We start from the raw sequence: 20981 nt of genomic DNA, 5'->3' as shown, positions 1-20981 counted from the left end.
AAATAAATAAATAAATAAATAAATAAATAAATAAATAAATAAATAAATAAATAAAGACACAAACCTAAGACTTTTGAGGACTTTATGAAACTTTATCTGTGCCCAGTTTATGGTGCTAACTTGAAACTCTGTCTCTAGGGAAGTTCTGAACTCTCTGACAGGCCTTACCAAAGTGAACAGGCTTCTCCTTTCTTAGGCAATAAGGAATCTTCAGAGGTCTCTGCCGGCCTCTGTACTGGCTGAAGAGATACATTCACAGAAAAAGCATCTCTTCATTAGCTTCATCTATTTCAAGAACTTATTCAAAACACTGAAGAGATTCTCCCTGCATCCTAACTTCTGGTCCTCTCATTTAACCTCTCTCTGTGATGGAGTTTGGATAGTCAATGCTGAGGACCAGGTAAAACTCGAAAGGAAAAGAGTCACTTGCTTCATGATCTAGGACCTGGAGTGGACACGGATAACAAATTGTCCGATAGCTAAACAAATAACCATATTAATCCTCTTGGTTATAAGTATCTATGATGTTCTCAGAATACTTTTTATGATAATTTCTAATAATATTGTGATGTTTTCTCCTAATTCAGGAAGTTTTCTCTTACACATAGTGCAAACATATTTCTCACCTAGACTTCCTACAGACTTATTTCCAAAATTCTTCAAATTTGTAGCAAGTATCTCAGGAAACTGGGGTATAAAATAATAAGGATACTAACTCATTCTTTTCAGAAAAGTAAATTAATTTTTTTACAAATAAGGCAATACTAAATGATTTCCTCCAACTCATTCCAACTAGAATGAGTACCTTGGGCAAGCTTACCTATACAAAAGTTACAGGCAAGGAAAGAGGTATATCCTGGTTATTCTAGAATGATAGTACCAGAATGAGGCCAGTTAAGTAAATCCACTTCAAAATAACACCAAATTTCATATTGAAGGGCAGAAGGAAAGACTGAACAACATCTTTAAAAATAAATTATAAAACCAAGATGTATTTTACTTTACATTTAACAAAATTTAAGTTATACTGCAACATTGCCCTGGTAACTAGAACAAAGCAAGAATGAATTCTGCTGACATTTTTGGAACACTTTTTCTGAAAAAATATTCATATAACATGATCTAACATTCACTTTTGATTTTGCAAGAAAACGAGGTTCATTTTTGTGAATATATTGGAAGGATTCATTTTTTTTTTCCCAAAGACCTTTGCTATTCTTTGTTTTTCCAAACATAGCCTCATCATCTTCCTTGTTAACACTCTCTTCCTTCATTGTCAGGTGACCTATTTCTGCCTGAGTCTTATTTGTCATATTCCACCAGCTCAGCTCCATCACTTTCAATAACTTCATAAAATTCTACATCTTTAGCCAGATTTGCAAGTTTGTTTCACAGATAAATAATATTTGCCTTGTAATATAGAATCTTCACATCAGCAAGGAATGGACTAACAAAGAGGAATTCCAGAGAAGCAGATATACACAAGAGATACCTGAATAGAGGTCAATTTTATGAGGTCAATTAATTGGAGAATATGATAATGTTTTGACAATTTTTACTTCCCTACACAGCTCATAACAACCTGGTCTTGGATACCAACACCCTTTGTACTTTCCTGTTCAGGCAGATGACATGGAAATGGAATCAAACTCTACTATAGACAAATGACGTCATGACAGAAAAAAAAAAAGATTGGAAGACCACAATTTGTTTCTGTATCTTGCCACACCTTGAGATTAGTTACCAGGAGTAACAATTCAAGAGAGCTAAGTAAGGGCATTTTGTACTTGCTTCCTCCACTAAGAAGAACCAATATAGTGAGTAGATAATTACGCTTCAAATAGGTCACCCAAGAGAGAATACTGGAATTCAGTAGAAAAGCGGCAGGCAATACCTAAAGGAAAGAAGGAGAAGGAAGTGAGGCAGCCTGCTCAGCCAAGATCAGCTGGGAGCCAAGGGAGACTACAATACAGGGAAAGGGTGAGTGAGAGACCCTCAGTGGTCCACATTATCACTATGGACTCCTACAATCCTAGCCATGGGAGAGCCCCTTGACCCACGGCCGGGTGCGGTGGCTCACACCTGTAATCCCAGCACTCTGGGAGGCCAAGGCAGGCAGATCACCTGAGGTCAGGAGATCAAGACCAGCCTGGCCAACATGGTAAAACCCTGTATCTACTAAAAATACAAAAATTAGCTGAGTGTGGCGGCAGGCACCTGTAATCCTTGCTACTCACAAGCCTGAGGCAGGAGAATCACTCAAACCCAGGAAGCAGAAGTTGCAGTGAGCTGAGATCGCACCATTGCACTACAGCCTGGGCAACAAGAGCAAAACTCTGTCTCAAAAAAAAAAAAAAAGAGCTTTGTCTTCAATAGACTGCATGCTATCCTGCAACCCAGTAGCACCAGGGCTGAAGTGCGAGAGAAGTATGGGCTGCTGCCTGCAAGGCTTAGGTACAAGCAACCGTGGGCTACCACACCCAGGTAGGAGGCATGATCAAGATGCAGGCTACCACCAGGGCTGAGCAACGTACCATTCTAGAACACTACTCCCAACAGAGTATGCACTATCCTAGAAGCCAGCAGTGCTGGGACAGAGGTTCAAAAGAAGAGCTGGCTGTTGACCCCAGGGCTTAGGAACAAGCAACCATGGGCTACCATACCTGGGGCTGAGGCATAAGTGGCACACATGCTTAACATCTGCTGGCATAGGCTGCCATCACTAAAAACATTGCCTCCCCACCAACACCACCCAGTGCCATTCTGCCACTGGCCTAGAGGTTGCCCCATTCCTGTCTACCACAGCCAACACCTGTACACACAACTGCAAGGCCCTGAGGACCAGCTAGCCTAGCCTAGCTTCACCCTCTCCTCCATGCCACAGCATACAGTCCAGGGGCCAGGGGACTGCCCAGCCTAGTCTACCACCATTGGCACCTAAACACTCCTTCCAAGGGCCTGAAGTTGAGCCTACCCACCAAGCCACTACAACCATAGCTGGCATCTACCAGCATGTGCTGCCTGCAGGCCTGGAGACCAGCCTGCTTAGACCATTGCAGCCACCAACACCAGCATGCATTACTTGGGACCTAGAGGGTAGTCCTACAACTGCCACTACCATCTCTCATAAGACACCAGCTGCTCAGGGGCATGAGAACCCTTCTACCTGTCCAGCCCACGGTTGCCACTACTGGCATTCAAGTAAGCCACTTGAAGGGCCAAAAAATAGAACCACCTGGACCTGCTAAGACTAGTGCCAGTGTATGCCATCCAGGGTCCCTGGGATAGGCATGCTGTCCCACTGATGCCTCCCCTGACTGAAGACTAGCCTACCTGATGTCTCAGTCTCCAGCAAAACTACCCCACAGCCTTCAGTAATAACTATACCCTAAGCCACTGAGGAAATCTCAGATACTACTGACACCATTTATAGAGAAAGAAATCATACAGAGACTGCACAACTGTACTCACCCAGAATCAAAACCAAAGTATACTACCCAACCAACACTGTAGATTCATCCTCAGGAAAAAGTCTTCCCATATCAAAGCCAATTTTAAGAATTAGAAGTGACTATTACACTAGATGTGCAGACATCAATGTAAGAACACAGGAAACATGAAAAATAAAGGAAATATGACACCTCCAAAGGAGAAGAATGATTATCCAACAATAGATCCAAATCAAAAATAAATTCACAAAATCTTGGAAAAAGAATTCAAATTATTGTTTCAAAAGAAGTTCTGTGAGATATAAGAAAAGTCCAAAAATATAAATAAATCAGAAAAACAATTCAGGATACAAATTAGAAATTTACCAAAAAGACAGATACCTTAAAAAAGAACCACAGCAGCTGGGCGCGGTGGCTCACGCCTGTAATCCCAGCACTTTGGGAGGCCGAGACGGGTGGACCACCTGAAGTCAGGAGTTCTAGACCAGCCTGGCCAACATAGTGAAACTCCGTCTCTACTACAAACTACAAAAATTAGCCAGGCTTGGTGGCAGGCACCTGTATTCCCAGCTGCTTGGGAGGCTGAGGCAGGAGATTCGCTTGAACCTGGGAGTTGGAGGTTGCAGTGAGCTGAAAATGCACCATTGCACATTGCACTCCAGCCTGGGTGACAGAGTGAAACTCTGTCTCAAAAAAAATAAAATAAAATAAAATAAAACAAAAGCAAATTATACTAGATCTAAAGAGAGAGACAGACTCTAATATAATAATAGCGAGGGACTTTAACACCCCCACTCTCAGCAGTAAGCAGAGGTTCCAGATAGAAAATCAACAAAGAAACATTGGATTTAAACTGGACATTAAACCAAATGAACATAACGGATATTAACAGAACATTTTATCTAACAACTCAACAACTGCAGAATACAGTTCTCCTCAGTACATAGAACATTCTCCATGATAGACCATGTTCGACTAAAAAACAAGTCTCAACACATTTTTAAAAAGTGAAATCATATCAAGCATCTTCTCAGAGCAGAATGGAATAAAACTAAAAATGAATAACAAGAGGAACTTTGGAAATTGCACAAATACATGGAAATTAAACACTTGCTCCTGAATGACCATTGGGTCAATAAAGAAACTAAAATGTAAGTAGAAAAATTTCTTGAAACAAATGAAAGTGGAAACACAACATACCAAAACCTGTAGGACACAGCAAATGCTGTGCTAAAAAGGAAGTTTATAGCAATAAAATACTCACATCAAAAAAGTAGAAAGATTTTAAACAATCTAACAATACACCTCAAGACATTAGAAAAGCAAGAACAAACCAAACCCCAAATTAGCAGACAGAAAGAAATAAAAAAGATCAGAGCAGAATTAAACAAAATAGAGGCTAAAAAACAATACAAAGCATCAATAAAACAAAAAGTTGGTTCTTCAAAAAGATAATTGATGAACCACTAGCTAGACTAACAAAGAGAGAAAGACCCAGACCAAAATCAGAAATGGAAAAGGAGATATACAACTGACAACACAAAAATACAAAAGATCATCAGAGGCTACCATGAACAATTATATGCTAACAAACTGAAAAACCTAGAAGAAATGGATAAATTCCTGGAAACTACAACTTCCCAAGTAGTTGAAGCAGGAAGAAATGAAAAACAACAGACCAATAACGAGTAGCAAGGTTTAAAAAGTAATAAAATGACTCTTAAAAATGAAAAGCCACATGAGATACCATCTCACACCAGTTAGAATGGCAATCATTAAAAAATCAGGGAACAACAGGTGTTGGAGAGGATGTGGAGAAATAGGAACACTTTTACACTATCGGTGGGACTGTAAACTAGTTCAACCATTGTGGAAGACAATGTGGCGATTCCTCAAGGATCTAGAACTAGAAATACCATTTGACCCAGCCAACCCATTACTGGGTATATGCCCAAAGGATTATAAATCATGCTGCTATAAAGACACATGCACACGTATATTTATTGCAGCACTATTCACAATAGCAAAGACTTGGAATCAACCCAAATGTCCATCAGTGACAGACTGGATTAAGAAAACATGGCACATATACACCATGGAATACTATGCAGCCATAAAAAAGGATGAATTTGTGTCCTTTGTAGGGACATGGATGCAGCTGGAAACCATCATTCTCAGCAAACTATCACAAGAACAGAAAACCAAACACCGCATGTTCTCACTCATAGGTGGGAATTGAACAATGAGATCACTTGGACACAGGAAGGGGAACATCACACACCAGGGCCTATTGTGAGGAGGGGACAAGGGGGAGGGATAGCATTAGGAGATATACCTAATGTAAATGACGAGTTAATGGGTACAGCACACCAACATGGCACATGTATACATATGGAACAAACCTGCACATTGTGCACATGTGCCCTAGAACTTAAAGTATAATTAAAAAAAAAAAAAAATGAAAAGCCTAGGACTGAGGGATTCACTGCTGAATTCTACCAAACATACAAGGAAGAATATCAATCCATCAATCCTCCTGAAACTATTCCAGGAAATTGAAGAGGAGGGAATTCTAACTCATTATATGAGGCCAGCGTTACCCTAATAACAAAACAAGACAAGAATAGAACAAAAAAAAATGAAAACTACGGAACAGTATCCCTAATGTACATAGATGTAAAAATCCTCAACAAAGTACTAGCAAACCAAATTAAATAGCTTATCAGAAAGATAATACACTATGACCAAGTGGGATTTACACCAGGGAAACAAGAATGGTTTGGCATGCAAAAGTAAATAAATGTTATACATCACATCAACAGAATGAAGGATAAACAACATATGATCATCTCAATAGATGCAGAAAAAGCATCTGATAAAATCCAATATCCTTCATGATTAAAAACTCTCAACAAACTGTGCATAGAAGGAACATACCTCAACATAATAGAGGCTATATATAACAATATCAACTTCAGCTAACATCATACTGAAGGTTTTTCCTCTTAGAAATGGAACATGACAAGGATGTCTACTTGCACCACTCAAATTCAACATAGTACTGGAAGTCTTAGCCAGAATAATAAGTCAAGACAAAGAAATAAAACGCATCCAAAATGGGGGGGGGGGAAGGAAGATGTACCTCCTTGCAGATGACAGGATCTTATATTTAGAAAAACCAAAGACTCAAATATGATAAATAAATTCAGTAAAGTTGCAGGATACAAAATCAACATACAAAAATCAGCAGCATTTTTATATACCAACAATGAAATAGCTGAAAAAGAAATCAAGAGGACAATCCCACTTCCAATAGCTACCAAAAAAATAAAATACCTAGAAAAATAATGTGACAAACGAGGTAAAAGATCTTTACAAGGAAAACTACAAAACACTAATGAAAGAAACTAAGGAGGACACAAACAAAGGAAAGACATTCCATGCTCGTGGATCAGAATTAATATCATTAAAATGACCATACTACCCAAAGCAATATATAGATTCAATGCAATCCCTATCAAAAGATCATTTTTCACAGAAATAGAAAAAAAAATCATAAAATTCATATGAAACAAAAAAAGAACCAGAAGAGCCAAAGCAATCCTGAGCAAAAGAACAAAGCAGGACCCATCACACTCCCTGACTTCAAAATATATTACAAGGCCATAGTAACCAAAACAGCATGGTAATGGTATAAAACCAAACATATAGACAGATGGAACAGAATAGAGAACCCCAAAATAAATCCACATGTTTACAGCCATGTGGCTGCATCTATTGAGATGATCATATGTTGTTTATCCTTCATTCTGTTGATGTGATGTACAACATTTATTTACTTTTACATGCCAAACCATTCTTGTTTCCCTGGTGTAAATCCCACTTGGTCATGATTTTTAACAAAGGCACCAAGAACATTCACTGCAAAAAGGACACCCTCTTCAATAAATGGTGCAGAAGAAATTGGGTATCAGTATGCAGAAGAATGAAACTGGACCCCTGTCTCTCTCTCACTATATACAAAAATCAACACAAGATGGATTAAAGACTTAAACATTAAGATTTGAAACTATGAAACTACTAAATAAAAACAGAGAAAACACTTTCCTATGAAACATAGGAAGGTCTAGGCAAAGATTTTTTTTAGGGTTTTGATTACTAGTTTTTAATTTTTTTCTTTTTTTATTATTATACTTTAAGTTCTAGGGTACATGTGCACAACGTGCAGGTTTGTTATATAGGTATATATGTGCCATGCTGGTTTGCTGCACCCATCAACTCATCATTTACATTAGGTATTTCTCCTAATGCTATCCCTCCCCCAGCCCCCCACTGCCCAACAGGCCCTGGTGTGTGATCTTCCCCTCCCTGTGTCCATGTGTTCTCATAGTTCAACTCCCACTTGTGAGTAAAAACATGCAGTGTTTGGTTTTCTGTCCTTGTGGTATTTTACTGAGAATGATGGTTCCCAGCTTCATCCATGTCCCTGCAAAGGACATGAACTCATCATTTTTATGGCTGCATAGTATTCCATGGTGTATACGTGCCACATTTTCTTTATCCAGTTTATTATTGATGGACATTTGGGTTGGTTCCAAGTCTTTACTATTGTGAACAGTGCTGCAATAAACATACGTGTGCATGTGTCTTTATAGCAGCATGATTTATAATCCCTTGGGTATATACCCAGTAATGGGATTGCGGGGTCAAATGGTATTTCTAGTCCTAGATCCTTCAGGAATTGCCACACTGTCTTCCACAATGGTTGAACTAATTTACACTCCCACCAACAGTGTAAAAGCGTTCCTATTCCTCCACTTCCTAAGTTGTTTCCTGACTTTTTAATGATCGCCATTCTAATTGGCGTGAGACAGTATCTCATTGTGGTTTTGATTTGCATTTCTCTGATGACCAGCGATGATGAGCATTTTTGCATATGCCTGTTGGCTGCATAGATGTCTTCTTTTGAGAAGTGTCTGTTCATATTCTTTGCCCTCTTTTTGATGGGGTTGTTTTTTTCTTGTAAATTCATTTACGTTCTTTGTAGATTCTGGATATTAGCCCTTTGTCAGATGGCTAGATTGCAAAAATTTTCTCCCATTCTGTAAGTTGTGATCTAGGCAAAAATCTTACGGCTAAGACCTCAAAAGCACAGACATTAAAACAAAAATAGACAAACAGAACTATATTAAACTAAAAACTTCTGCACAACAAAGGAAGCAATCAAGAGAGTGAAGAGACAACCTATTAAACGGTAGAAAATATTTGCAAACTATTCATCAACAAGCGACTAATATCCAAAATATACAAGGAACTCTAACAACTCAATAGCAAAAAATAAGCAAATAGTACCATCAAAAAGTGGGCAAAGTTGCCTGTTCACTCTGATGATAGTCTCCTCTGCTGTGCAGAAGCTCTTTAGTTTAATTAGATCCCATTTGTCAATTTTGACTTTTGTTGCTATTACTTTTGGTGTTTTAGTCAGGAAGTCCTTGCCCATGCCTATAAATAGGAGAAAATTTTTGCAATCTACCCATCTGACAAAGGTCTAATATCCACAATCTACAAGAAATTTAAACAAATTTACAAGAAAAAAACAACCCTATCAAAAAGTGGGTGAAGGATATGAGCAGACACTTCTCAAAAGAAGACATGTATACAGCCAACAAACATATGAAAAGGAGCTCATCATCACTGGTCATTAGAGAAATGCAAATCAAAACCACAATGAGGGTTGGGCATGGTGGCTCATGCCTGTAATCCCAGCACTTTGGGAGGCTGAGGTGGGAGGATCACGAGATCAGGAGTTCAAGACCAGCCTGGCCAATATGATGAAATCCTGACTCTACTAAAAATACAAAAACTAGCCGGGTGTGATGGTGCACACCTGGTGTCCCAGCTACTTGGGAGGCTAAGGCAGGATAATCTCTTGAACCCAGAAGGCGGAGGTTGCAGTGAGCCGAGATCAGGCCACTGCACTCCAGCCTGGGCCACAGAGCCAGACTCCATCTCAAAAAAAACACCACAATGATATACCATCTCATGACAGTTAGAATGGTAATTATTAAAAAGTCAGGAAACAACAGATGCTGATGAGGTTGTGGAGAAACAGGACCACTATTATACTGTTGGTGGGAGTTTAAATTAGTTCACCCGCTGTGGAAGACAGCATGGTAATTCCTCAAGGATCTAGAACCAGATATACCATTTGAACCAGCAATCCCATTACTGGGTATATACCCAAAGGATTATATATCATGCTACTATAAAGACACATGCACACATACGTTTATTGCAGCACTATATTCAATAGCAAAGCCTTGGAACCAACCCAAATGTTTATCAATGATAGACTGCATAAAGAAGATGTGGCACATATACACCATGGAATACTATGCAGCCATAAAAAAGAATGAGTTCATGTCCTTTGCAGAGACATAGATGAAGCTGGAAGCCATCATTCTCAGCAAACTAACACAGGAACAGGAAAACAAACACCGCATGTTCTCATTCATACATGGAAGTTGAACAATGAGAACATACGGACAAAGGGAGGGGAACATCACCCACTAGGGCCTATTGGGGGGTGGGTGGCAAAAGGAGGGAGAGCATTAGGACAAACACCTAATGCATGTGGGGCTTAAATCCTAGATGACAGGTGGATAGGTGCAGCAAACCACTATGGCACATGTATACCTATGTAACAAACCTGTACTTTCTGAACATGTATACCAGAACTTCAAGTAAAATAAAATAAAATAAGTGGGCAAAGGACATGAATTGACAACTCTCAAAAGAAGACATACAAATAGCCAACAAGTACATGAAAAAAAGTTCAACATCACTAATCATCAGAGAAATGCAAATCAAAATTACAATGAGATATCATCTTATCCCAGTTAGAAAAGCTATGATTAAAAGACAAAAAACTAACAGATGAGGATGTGGAGAAGAGGGAACTCATACACTGTTTGTGGGAATGCAAATTAGTACAACTGCTGTGGAGAACCTTATGATGATTTCTCAAAAAAATAAAAATAGAACCATATGATCCAGCAGTTCTGCTACTGGGTATCTATCCAAAGAAAAAGAAATCAGTAAACAAAGGGATACTTGCACTCATGTGTTTATTGCAGCACTGTTCACAAAAGCAAAGATATGGAATCAACCTTAGTGTCCACCAACAAACAAATGAATTTTTTAAATGTAGTATACACACAAAATGAAACATTATTTGGCCATAAAAAAGAGAAAAAAAAATCACATCATTTATAGCAACATGGATGGAACTGGAAGGCATTATGTTAAGTGAAATAACCCAAGCACAGAAAGACAAATATTGTGTGGTCTCACTCATATATGAGAGCTTTAAAAAAAGTCAGTCTCACAAAGATAGAGAGTAGAATAATAGATACCAGAGTCCACGAAGGGTGGGTGAGTGCAAGGAGGGATAAAGAGGTAGGTTAACGAGTACAAATATATTGTTAAATGAAAGGTATGAGTTCCATCATTTGACAGCAGAGTAGCATGACTATAATTAACAACAACGTATTGTCTATTTCAAAGTAGCTAGAAGAGCATTCTCAACACATAGAAATGACAAATCCTCAATGTGATGGGCACCTCAATACCCTGACTTGATCATTACACATTCTATGTATGTAACAAAATACCACATGTACCCCATAAATATGTAAAATATTATATAGCAGTATATCATAAATAAATACTATTATACAAGGATTTTTTAAAAGAGATTAGTTACCATTGTGTAACTAGGAGTAACCCCAGGCTCAGGGATGACACTTTCCCTTGTCCTTTGAGATTTACTGTGAGGTATTTGCAGTGTTACCTTATCTGACTCTGGATTAACAAGTCTTTTCCAGTTTCAGATGCCATCTGGCAATTTCATTCTGAGAATGGGGGAGTAATCACAAATCAATCTTAGGAAAAGAACACAGAAAGGAGGTGTCCACAAGTGTGATTTAGGGAAAGGCTAGAGTTGGGGTGAGTAAAATACAAGAGCAACATTACCACCAATTGGGTAGGCATTGAGAAGTGAGTTGAAAGGGGTCACACTTCACCAATGAGACTAAATTCCCAGGAAGCCATAATTTTCAGGGCAAAATTGAGTAGCATAACATGCTGAATGTCTTATCTACAGTCTTATCTACAGTCTTATCTACAACCATAATTGGACCAAGGACCCAAATTCCCACCCACCCCCAATCTCATGCAGCCTTTAGTTAGTTGTGTTAATACAAATTGTATATATTTAGCACATTTTCCTTTATTGGGTAATTGTCTTGCTGATCAGAGTAGAATTTGAGTTCCCAGGGAGAAAAGGACCATATGTCCTGTTAATTTTTTAAATTTCACCCTTCTTCACCACTTACTTAATCCCTTCCTTGCATACAGTAGATGCTTACCAGTTTGTTTATCAAATTGAATCTAAATCTTCAACCCAACGCTAAATCTGATGTTTGCAAACAAAGGGGATGACAAGCCATATCAGAAAAGGTCCTGAGGTGTAATCCTTCTATAAGTCTAAAGTTAGAGTGGAAGGAAAAAAAGGACGGATGACCCTGGCTATTTTAGCAAGGTTACATGGGGTGAGGCACAATGGAAAACCTTTATATTTAAGCCATCTTTTACCCAATGTTTTTAGAATAGAACTGAACATAACAAGCTGTCAGCAGCCACAGGATGACATTAAAGGACGTCCTTGATGTTCGACATTCCTAAATTCCATCTCGTACTATGAAAGCAAAGAGATCTACAATTATCTCTTCCTAGTTTGAAGACTTTCAGGGACTGCTCATGTTACCAGCCAGTAACTTCATCCAGCCTAAGATGCCCCTTCAATTACTAAGAATTTTAAAACACCCTGAAAAGAGATCTCTCAACTTTAGAATTGTTGAGATCTTTTTCAATTAGTTGATGCCAACCAGTGCCCAGTTATTTTCCCTAACAATTTCTGCATCTAGTGCCTTCCCCCAAAGTATTTACCCAATAAATAGTCTACTGGGCATCCCTTGAAGAGTCCATGTGAGCTGGCTTAAAAAAAAAAAAAAAAAAAGAACTTTATTTCCTAATACCATTTTATGCATAATCATTCTGCCACTACCATTGTTTCACTCCATTCAATCTAAGCAGAGAACAGTTGAAATATATAGATATATAAATTCAGGTTATTTGCAGTGTTCATTAATCTTTGAACGATCTTTGAGTGTGTAATCGAGAACTGAACAGTGACCCAATTACATAACCTTGGTAAAGATTTTAGGCTTCTTGTATCATCTAAGCCAGTCTAATAATCCTCCGCTTAAATTAAGTACAAAGACGTGACAGATGCAGTCTAAATTCTGTATTGTTTTAAAGAAAACTAATGTATTGGACAGTCATTTAAGTCCAATACTTAAATACATAATGCTAAATGACCCCATCCAAAAGATGGAGACATGAGGCCATCAATTAAGCATGTATCGAGTAGCTGACTCCTCATGGAGGACCAATCAGAATGCTGTTCTACTTAAAATAAGCTATTGCACTGGGCCAAGTCAGTTTTATTTTGATCCAAGTATTAAATTATTATACTCCTATTTTTATTTTTCACAATAGAAATAATGTTTTTCCATTTTCACTGGGATGGAATTCACATATCTCAATCAAGTCACAAAGTGACAAGGAAGACTTAAGATTCTTTATAGGCATTTTTCAGCTGATGCATGTGGGAAGAGTATGGGCCTCCTGAAAAGAGCAAAAGACAGGACCCTGTCGTGACAGACTGTTAGGAGCCTCCTTCGCATCTGGCAGCAGCATACCCAGTTTTTCTATGAAGCAGCTCAGAATGGACAGAAAATTCAGACCTGACTGCAATCCAGCAACAATCAATGGCTCCCTGAAAACCCCTGATATTTGAGAGAGAGAATCGAGAGGACTTGTTAACTAATCCTTTCTCTACAGTCCCAACGCTGCACCCGTGTTAACAAGGCAAAGAAAGGAATGTTCGATTTGGTCCTGAGAAGAAACATCTTTATGAGGCTGTGGCTGATTGTTACAGACTCATCCTTTCTTTTCTCAAGGTCAAGGCTTGTGCAGTCCATTTAATCGGTCATTAAAGCACTGCAAAACTGCACCATGAGAATGTTGTCCGTGGTGTTGTCCAGTGTCTCTTTCATAAGGTCCCACAAAATAAACTCCTCCTTCAGTATCCAAACTCAAAGAAAATAAAGAAAACATAACTTGAGTGTTTTCCCATTTTTCCGTATCTGTCATCAAATTCAGCTAAATTCAGCACCTCATCAGTGATTTTAATAAGATCATCTGTAATGCCTACTCATTTGCCTCCTTCTCTCCTTTAATGACATGTTCAATCCTGGAAGATGTTTCAAATCGTGTTCTAGAGACAAGATAGATGACACATGCCACTCTTGAGTAAAAGCCTGTTTTCCAGAAACAATCTTACCTGCATATGAGTCTATTTTTCACCAAGGCGGTAAAGATCTCCTGAAATAGTTTATGCTGAGGATGTTTGCTGAAATTTCTCTCATTCTTGTAGTTTATACTGAGATGAAACAAACAGAAAAGGATTTTGTTATAGAGATCAGGCTGTCTCAAAGTTGCCAATGCAGACAAAGATCATCTATATTCAGGTAATGTTTTTATTATTACTAACCAGTATACTAATGAGGATTCAGGCAAATATTGAAGGAGACTTGCATTTAACATGTAGCTAAAAGCAACTATCAACTGTTAAAATAGGAACTAGAAATTCAATTATAAGGATAAAAATAAAATATAATCAAGCATACGTATTTCCTTTACCATATCCATTAAATTATTCCCTATAAACACTAACAGCTAAAATTGGTTGGAGGAAGAAAAGGGTAAATGGAGAGAAAGAATGATTGGGGCACATTATTTAGACAGCTGTGTAACAGGAAGAGAAGAATTCCCTCTCCACTTTTCCACATACCCTGGATCCCACTGGCTGATCTCACTATCAACACCAGTGGTCATCATTTATAATTCCTTCTAGATAAGAAGGGTTTATTAAACACAGTTTATACACCTTCAGCCATGTTGACTGTCACTGTTGATTGTTTATATGGTTTTTGTGTGTGTGTTTAACAAAATTCTGAGATATTCCATCTTCAGCTTCTTTTTGCTGATCTTACAGCTCACCAAAGAGGTTAAAAATACCTCCAAAACATTCTATTTTAAAACTGGAAAAGGATAAGGGATAATAAACAAAATGGTCACATTGCTACCAAATACACGATATGATATTTTTGCATGTAATTAAATAAAACTAATTTTAAGATCTAGGACAAATAAGCTGGAATTCCATGAACATACAACCTCAAAGGAAACGAGTATAACCTTATGTTGCCATGTATAATGTTCTGCCTTCTGTCTTTCAGATGCCATTGGACAGCATGTCCCCATCCTAGTCACCTGAGGGCTCTAATGGTTTCTTAGTACACGGGCACTGGTACTCACCATATGACAACTTTTTAATTAGTTAAGTGCTCCTCACTAAAAATATGTTTTTAAAATATGAACCCATGAAATGTCATGTAACTTTCCCATACTATTAAATTCATTGTCATAAGATGACAGGGAAAGAAAAACAAAATCTAGGCCAAACAAACAAATGATCCTTCTAGAATATTCATATTGATATTTCATGCCACTCACTATTTACATGGTACTTAGTGCCAAATGATCCAAGCACACTGTAAAACTGAGAGAACCAGCTCCCGAGAGGGGAGTGGCCCACAAGAATGTGGAGCTTTGCAGGGGTCTGCGTGGTAACAGAGATGAACATTACCTGACACTTTCAGTGTTAGAGGTGTGCCGCAACCCCTTCAACTGAAAACCTCAGTTGTTTTGACAACCACATACTTTAACCACCACATCTGTTCACAGCAACGGCTCCTTTTATGCCGTCTCATTACTGGCAAGATCTAGACAGACAAAGATTGGGATAAGCCTAACCAGGTCAATAATCTGGAACCACTTCCTCATTGAGCAATGCCAAACGCATGTCAGCATAGTGTCCTAAATCTCCCAGGTCAGTTCCACCTGTACCCATTAAACCTGTTATTTACATATTATTTCTGGGAATGGTTTAAGCACTAACTAAAAATATTAAATTAAGAATCTCTATGGTAACTACTAAAGCGGGTTTTTAATTTTAGCTCCTGGGATAAACTTAAATAAAACTGTGAGCTAAGTAGAGTAAGTTGTTGAAGACGAAGGAGATGCTGGATTTCTTACCTAAAATTTTCAAGTTCAACAGCTTCTGTGGACTCATGCCACTGACCCCGAACTCTGTGTCCACCCGCCCTGATGGCGGGCTCAGACTTCGGCATGCTATTTTGGGCACTATTGAAGTTAATGGCTGGAAGCTACAGAAATAGAAACATAGAGTACATGAGGATCACAATTCAACACAGGATAAAGAAAGTAACAAAATATAGGGAGGATGAGGAGAACGAGTTTTTTTCCAGGCCAATAATTAAGATAACAACCCTTTCAAATGTAATGGTTTTCCAAGATTCAAATCAAGTATCTTTGACTTGAACATCTACCTTACACTGTTTTATTTTTCTTCAAAGCTTGTAACACCACTTATCATATCTGACAGTTATTTATGTACTTTTAGTCTCCCTTGATTGTAATGTCACCTCAATACAAGCAGGAACTTGCCTGTTTTTGTTCAGTGCTATTACCCCAGCACCTAAAACAGATATGGGTCTGGGGTGACACCTGGGCATCAGGAGGTTTTGAAGTTTCTCATGTGATTCAAACATGCAAGCTGACTAGACAGCTCCTGGATCCAGGTAGAACACTCTGATATAGAGCAGAGTGCCCAAATTGAGAATGAGTCATCATACATTCACTCATTCTTCAATATTTACCAGGTGTACACACTATTTTCCTGGTGTTAGGGATATAACAATAAAGAAGATTCTATCACTTTTAGTCAGTCTGAACATCCTGATTACTCAATCATATTTATAAAATACATTAAAATATATTATCAAATTTACCATAAGTAAAAATTTAACTACAACATCTTGACTATGCTTTCACTTGCAATAATAAATTGTCAGGTTATCAGTATTCAAATAGTTTCACTTACCAATATTTGTCTATAATTTGGATAACCCTGAGATTTGTTTCTGATACCACAACAAAGTTGAGCATGGTATAGACAAATATCCTGTTTTTTCCAAAGTACAAATGAAGGACATTCTATAATTAGCTAAATTATTACAGATGAGGTATGCAGAGTATAACATAACAAAAAAATCATTTTTCAGTAAGTTATTCCATATATATTCCATGTATTACCAAACAAAGTTATAATATGTTGCACTTGTTGTCTTATTTCATTGAAGCATTTAATGTAAATCAGTATGAAGACATCATTTCCGGCCAGACGTAGTGGCTCACACCTGTAATCCCAGCACTTTGGGAGGCCGAGGTGACTGGATCACCAAGGTCAGGAGTTCAAGACCAGCCTGACCAACATGGAGAAACCCTGCCTCTACTAAAAATACTAAATCACCAGGGTATGGTGGCACATGCCTGTAATCCCAGCTCCTCGAGAGACTGAGGCAGGAGAATCACTTGAACCCAGGAGGCAGAAGTTGCAATGAGCCAAGATCGCGCCATTGCACTCCAGCCTGGGCAACAAGAGTGAAACCCTGTCTCAAAAAATAAAAGCAAAAAAAAATCATTTCTTTATTCAAAGTGAATATGCCTGACTTTTTATAAGGTCAGCTTACAGAAAAATGGACTACAATAAAGACATTGTTTAATAGTTAACAAAACCAAAATCCTTTTTTATCATATGCCAGCCACAGTCAAATTTTCAAAGTGTTAATAATAAATCTTCCATCCTATAAAACTACTTTTCTATCTCTATTCAGTCATTCAATCTACAACCACCAAAAGACAATAGGCTGAGCCAGCAATGCTTAGTGGTTAAGAGAACAAATTCCCTGGCCAGATTCTATGAGTTTAAATCTCCCATTAACTAGCTGCATAATCTTAGAAAATTTACTCAATCTCTCTGTGCATCAGTTTCTGTATCATTAAAATGGAAATAATAATAGTATATAACTCAAGAGTTATGAAAATTGCATGAGTAATTATAAACAGTAATTTATAAAACACTTGCTATGTGTCAAGCATAGTTCTAATTGCTTTGTACATACTCTTTTAATCCTCATAATTATTCCTATTAAACAGATGAATTTTGCTAAATGAATAAAATTTGTCATTACAAATTAGGTGATTTCTGAATATGAACTATTAATCCAAATGATATCTAACATGAAGTAACAGCACAAGCAAATTTTCCCATGTTATACCCAAAATATCATGATACACGGCAAAAAAGGAGCAGGTTTTCCACGCCCAAGAGATTCTAAACCCCCTCACCATTAGCACAACTCCTAGAAAAGTTTGAAAGAGACAAATTAGCCAGCACAGAGAAAGCAAGCCCAGGTGACTCCAAGGGAGGAGTGGAAAGCTGCCGCAGCTTGCCACCATTCCCTTTGCAGCAGAGCAGGCGGCCTGTATCAGAAATCAACTCATGGAGAACGGGTGGAGAGATGGATTTGGCATCAATAGTTGCAAAGACCAGGAACTTAATAGTAGGCACCTTGAAGCAAGTAGCACTTCATATGAAAGAAATATACATTTAGAATCCAGTTCAAAACCCAGTGCCTTTTCTCCTGGGACCCCAATTTGTCTATCTTCTGTGTGTCTGATCTTTCCACACCTGGGCATCTGCAGCCTGTTACACCTGAGCTTGGGTCAGGGCGTGACTTAACCTCCTGGCACTTGCCCAAGCCTTCCTGGATAGAGCTGTTCACTCCTTTCCTGGTGGCAATACCATGCTTACCTCTCTTTCAAAACATCTCGGGCTCGTATAATGTATAGCTTACACAACATCCTTTCCCCTTGAATTTGGCCACCCTGAGGGCAGCATCACATCGATTAATCTTTGTGTTCTTGGCACTTCTCACAGAGCTGGGCATATTGTAGGTATTCAAATGTGAAGCTGTGGAACGAATGCTCACTTTGTTCCCAGTCTCTTCGCCAAATTAATTCATCTGCTAAACCACCTCCAGATAAGTTCATCCATTAATTCAGTGTATGTATTGCAGACACATCATATACCAGACGTTATGTGAGACGCCGTATATATACAGTAAGCAGAACAGTCATGGCCCCTGTCTTCAAGCTTACAGTCCCATGGGTCATGGGAGGGGGTTGCAGTCCATGAACCAGAATGTCAAGAATGTCGTGTCACTTCTGCTTGCAAACTTCAACGTTCTCTGTTGCTTATGGAATCAAGTCCAAAATTCACAGATAGGCTTTCAGACATTGCACAGTGTCTTCCAGCTTTATTTATCCAATAGAAATGTCTAGTCACCCTTTCACTTAAATGCTTGTCATTTTCCTTCCTTCGGATATTTGATTATTTTACTCACTTAACCTAGAATGCCCTTTTCATCAATTCCACCGATGGAAAAACCAGCCTATTTTTTAAGAACCACTTCCTTCCCTGTCATTCAAGCTAAAATTAGCTTCCTATTCCTCAAAAGCTATATCCTCGCTGCATGCACCATTCAACCAGGATGGTGTCTTGCCTTATACCATAATTATCTGTTCCTACTCCCGCTCTCTCAAAACATAACCACCACCACCATGCCGTATACGTTTTCTTTCTACAGCATCTATTGAAATCTCCTTCATTTCAAGATAATTAATAAGCCCATAACATATTAATTTTTTTCTTTATTCCATCTTTTTTTTAAAATTGCAAATAAATTCCGTAGCTTCCTATGGCTCTAAATCTGGAGGAAGAAAAGAATCTGAATTCCAGATCTCAGCAGGTTGCTTCAAGATTTGTGAAAACCTCTGGTGACATCTCCAATCAGCGTTGTAGTTTCACTTTGCCTCAGCAATCCTGGGGCAGTTCTTTTTCTTGAGTTATTGGGTTTTCCTGGATTATGATTATTCTAACCCTGCTTATCTTGAAGGAGGACTTTCTGCCTCTATGTGTCTCTGTCTCCAGTTCTGTCACATTATGAGACTGTCCTAGAGATATGCAGAGATACACGGAGTGTAGGTCAGGACAAAGAACAAAAGTAGAACACTGGAACACAATGGACCAATGGTGGAAGCAGCCTGGCTCGTTAGAGATTCAGAGGATGGGCATTCAGTTCTCTGCACTCTCTACCCACAAGGTAGATTTCCTCTGTAACTTGAATTTGGCCAGCCTGGTTCATTTGCAAAAAACAGGCCACAACTTGTTAGGGCAGAAATGCAGCTGAGTGGACCTTAATCACAGGTTTCACTTTTCAAATTGAGTACTGAAAATCTCAGAGCCAAATATGTTGCCCACGTGTATATTTTGTTGAGCATTTCTGCTTGACCCCAACTCTACTTTGCTCCCAACCCTTGTTTTTCTCTTATTTTGCACCCTGGTTTTAATGTATGACAACCTATCATACTTTCTATCTCTTTATAAGCTCCTAATGACTCTTTCTGGAATAAGCAAAGTATAAATGGCTGTAACTTGAGTTATTTTCTCCAGTGTCTTCCCTCTCCTATAACTGCCTCCATGTATTTTACCAAAAGGAGAACAGGGTAACATTTCTTATTTCAAAATTACAAATCAATGAAACTTTTATAACCACAATTAGGCATTAATTTTGTAAACCTAAAGACCTTCATTTAATTGACAGTATTTTTATTTTTTTAGCACCATCTACTTTCTGAATAACTCAAGTATTACAAATATACATTTTTGTACATGTGAAAGATTTTACAAAAATATATGCCTTGTAAAGTTGTCCCACAACAGATTGCAAATTTGAAAATTGGTTAAAGGAGGGAAAAAATCACTAAATTAACTTTAAGCCTGCCAGGTGTTATCAAGCAAGCAGTGTTGAAAGGGCATACAAGAGATCTAGTCAGCATAAACTTCAAAGTTGGAAAATTAGAGCCAGAAAAAACACATTGGTTTTTGTTTATGTTTTTGTTTGCCCTGGTCAGGAGGTTATACATACTCATGTGGTGACCCAATTCTCAAGTCACAATTCAATTTAGCAAAATCTGGCCAAGAACTCATCATATAGAGTAAATGAGAGGCAAAAGTCAAAGTTGTTGGCATTAGGACATACGTGATCTGTCAGGAAATAAGACATGTAAACAAGAGTTTCCAAAGCACAGGAGAAAATAATGCTACAGCATTAAAAGAAGGAGCCTTGGGAAGACAGAGATCACCTCTAGAATGGAAGCTATAAGGAGGTAGTATCATTAGAGTTGGGTCTTGGAAATGGGTGAGATTTTATAAGAAAGAAATTTAGGAGAAGGAAATAGTAAAAGCAAAAAGTAGAAGTCTTTGATATTATGTTTACATCACAGGACGTACAGTGGGAAAGAATGGGCACGACACTCAAAACTGTATGCCTAGCCATCTTGCTTGCCTCTTTTAAG

At 38.3% G+C, this 20981-nt stretch overlaps 1 protein-coding gene across 3 annotated transcripts in view; it reads right to left on the bottom strand.

The window, feature by feature from the left end:
* Positions 1–20981, bottom strand: part of NEK10 (NIMA related kinase 10) — a 272215-nt gene that overhangs the window by 229991 nt on the left and 21243 nt on the right. For all 3 annotated transcript variants that reach the window (XM_023207271.2, XM_031935258.1, XM_031935259.1), the window contains 2 exons: positions 15735–15865; positions 13918–14016 (listed from right to left, as the gene is read on the bottom strand). In XM_023207271.2, the coding sequence (XP_023063039.1) occupies positions 13918–14016; positions 15735–15865 (230 nt within the window). The remainder of the gene's footprint in view (positions 1–13917; positions 14017–15734; positions 15866–20981) is intronic.

This window comes from Piliocolobus tephrosceles, chromosome 2 (genome assembly GCF_002776525.5).
Source record: "Piliocolobus tephrosceles isolate RC106 chromosome 2, ASM277652v3, whole genome shotgun sequence".
In the NCBI taxonomy this organism is placed as follows: Eukaryota; Metazoa; Chordata; class Mammalia; order Primates; family Cercopithecidae; genus Piliocolobus; species Piliocolobus tephrosceles.
Note: the sequence above shows the minus strand (reverse complement) of the source record. Positions and strands in the feature narration are given on the sequence as shown.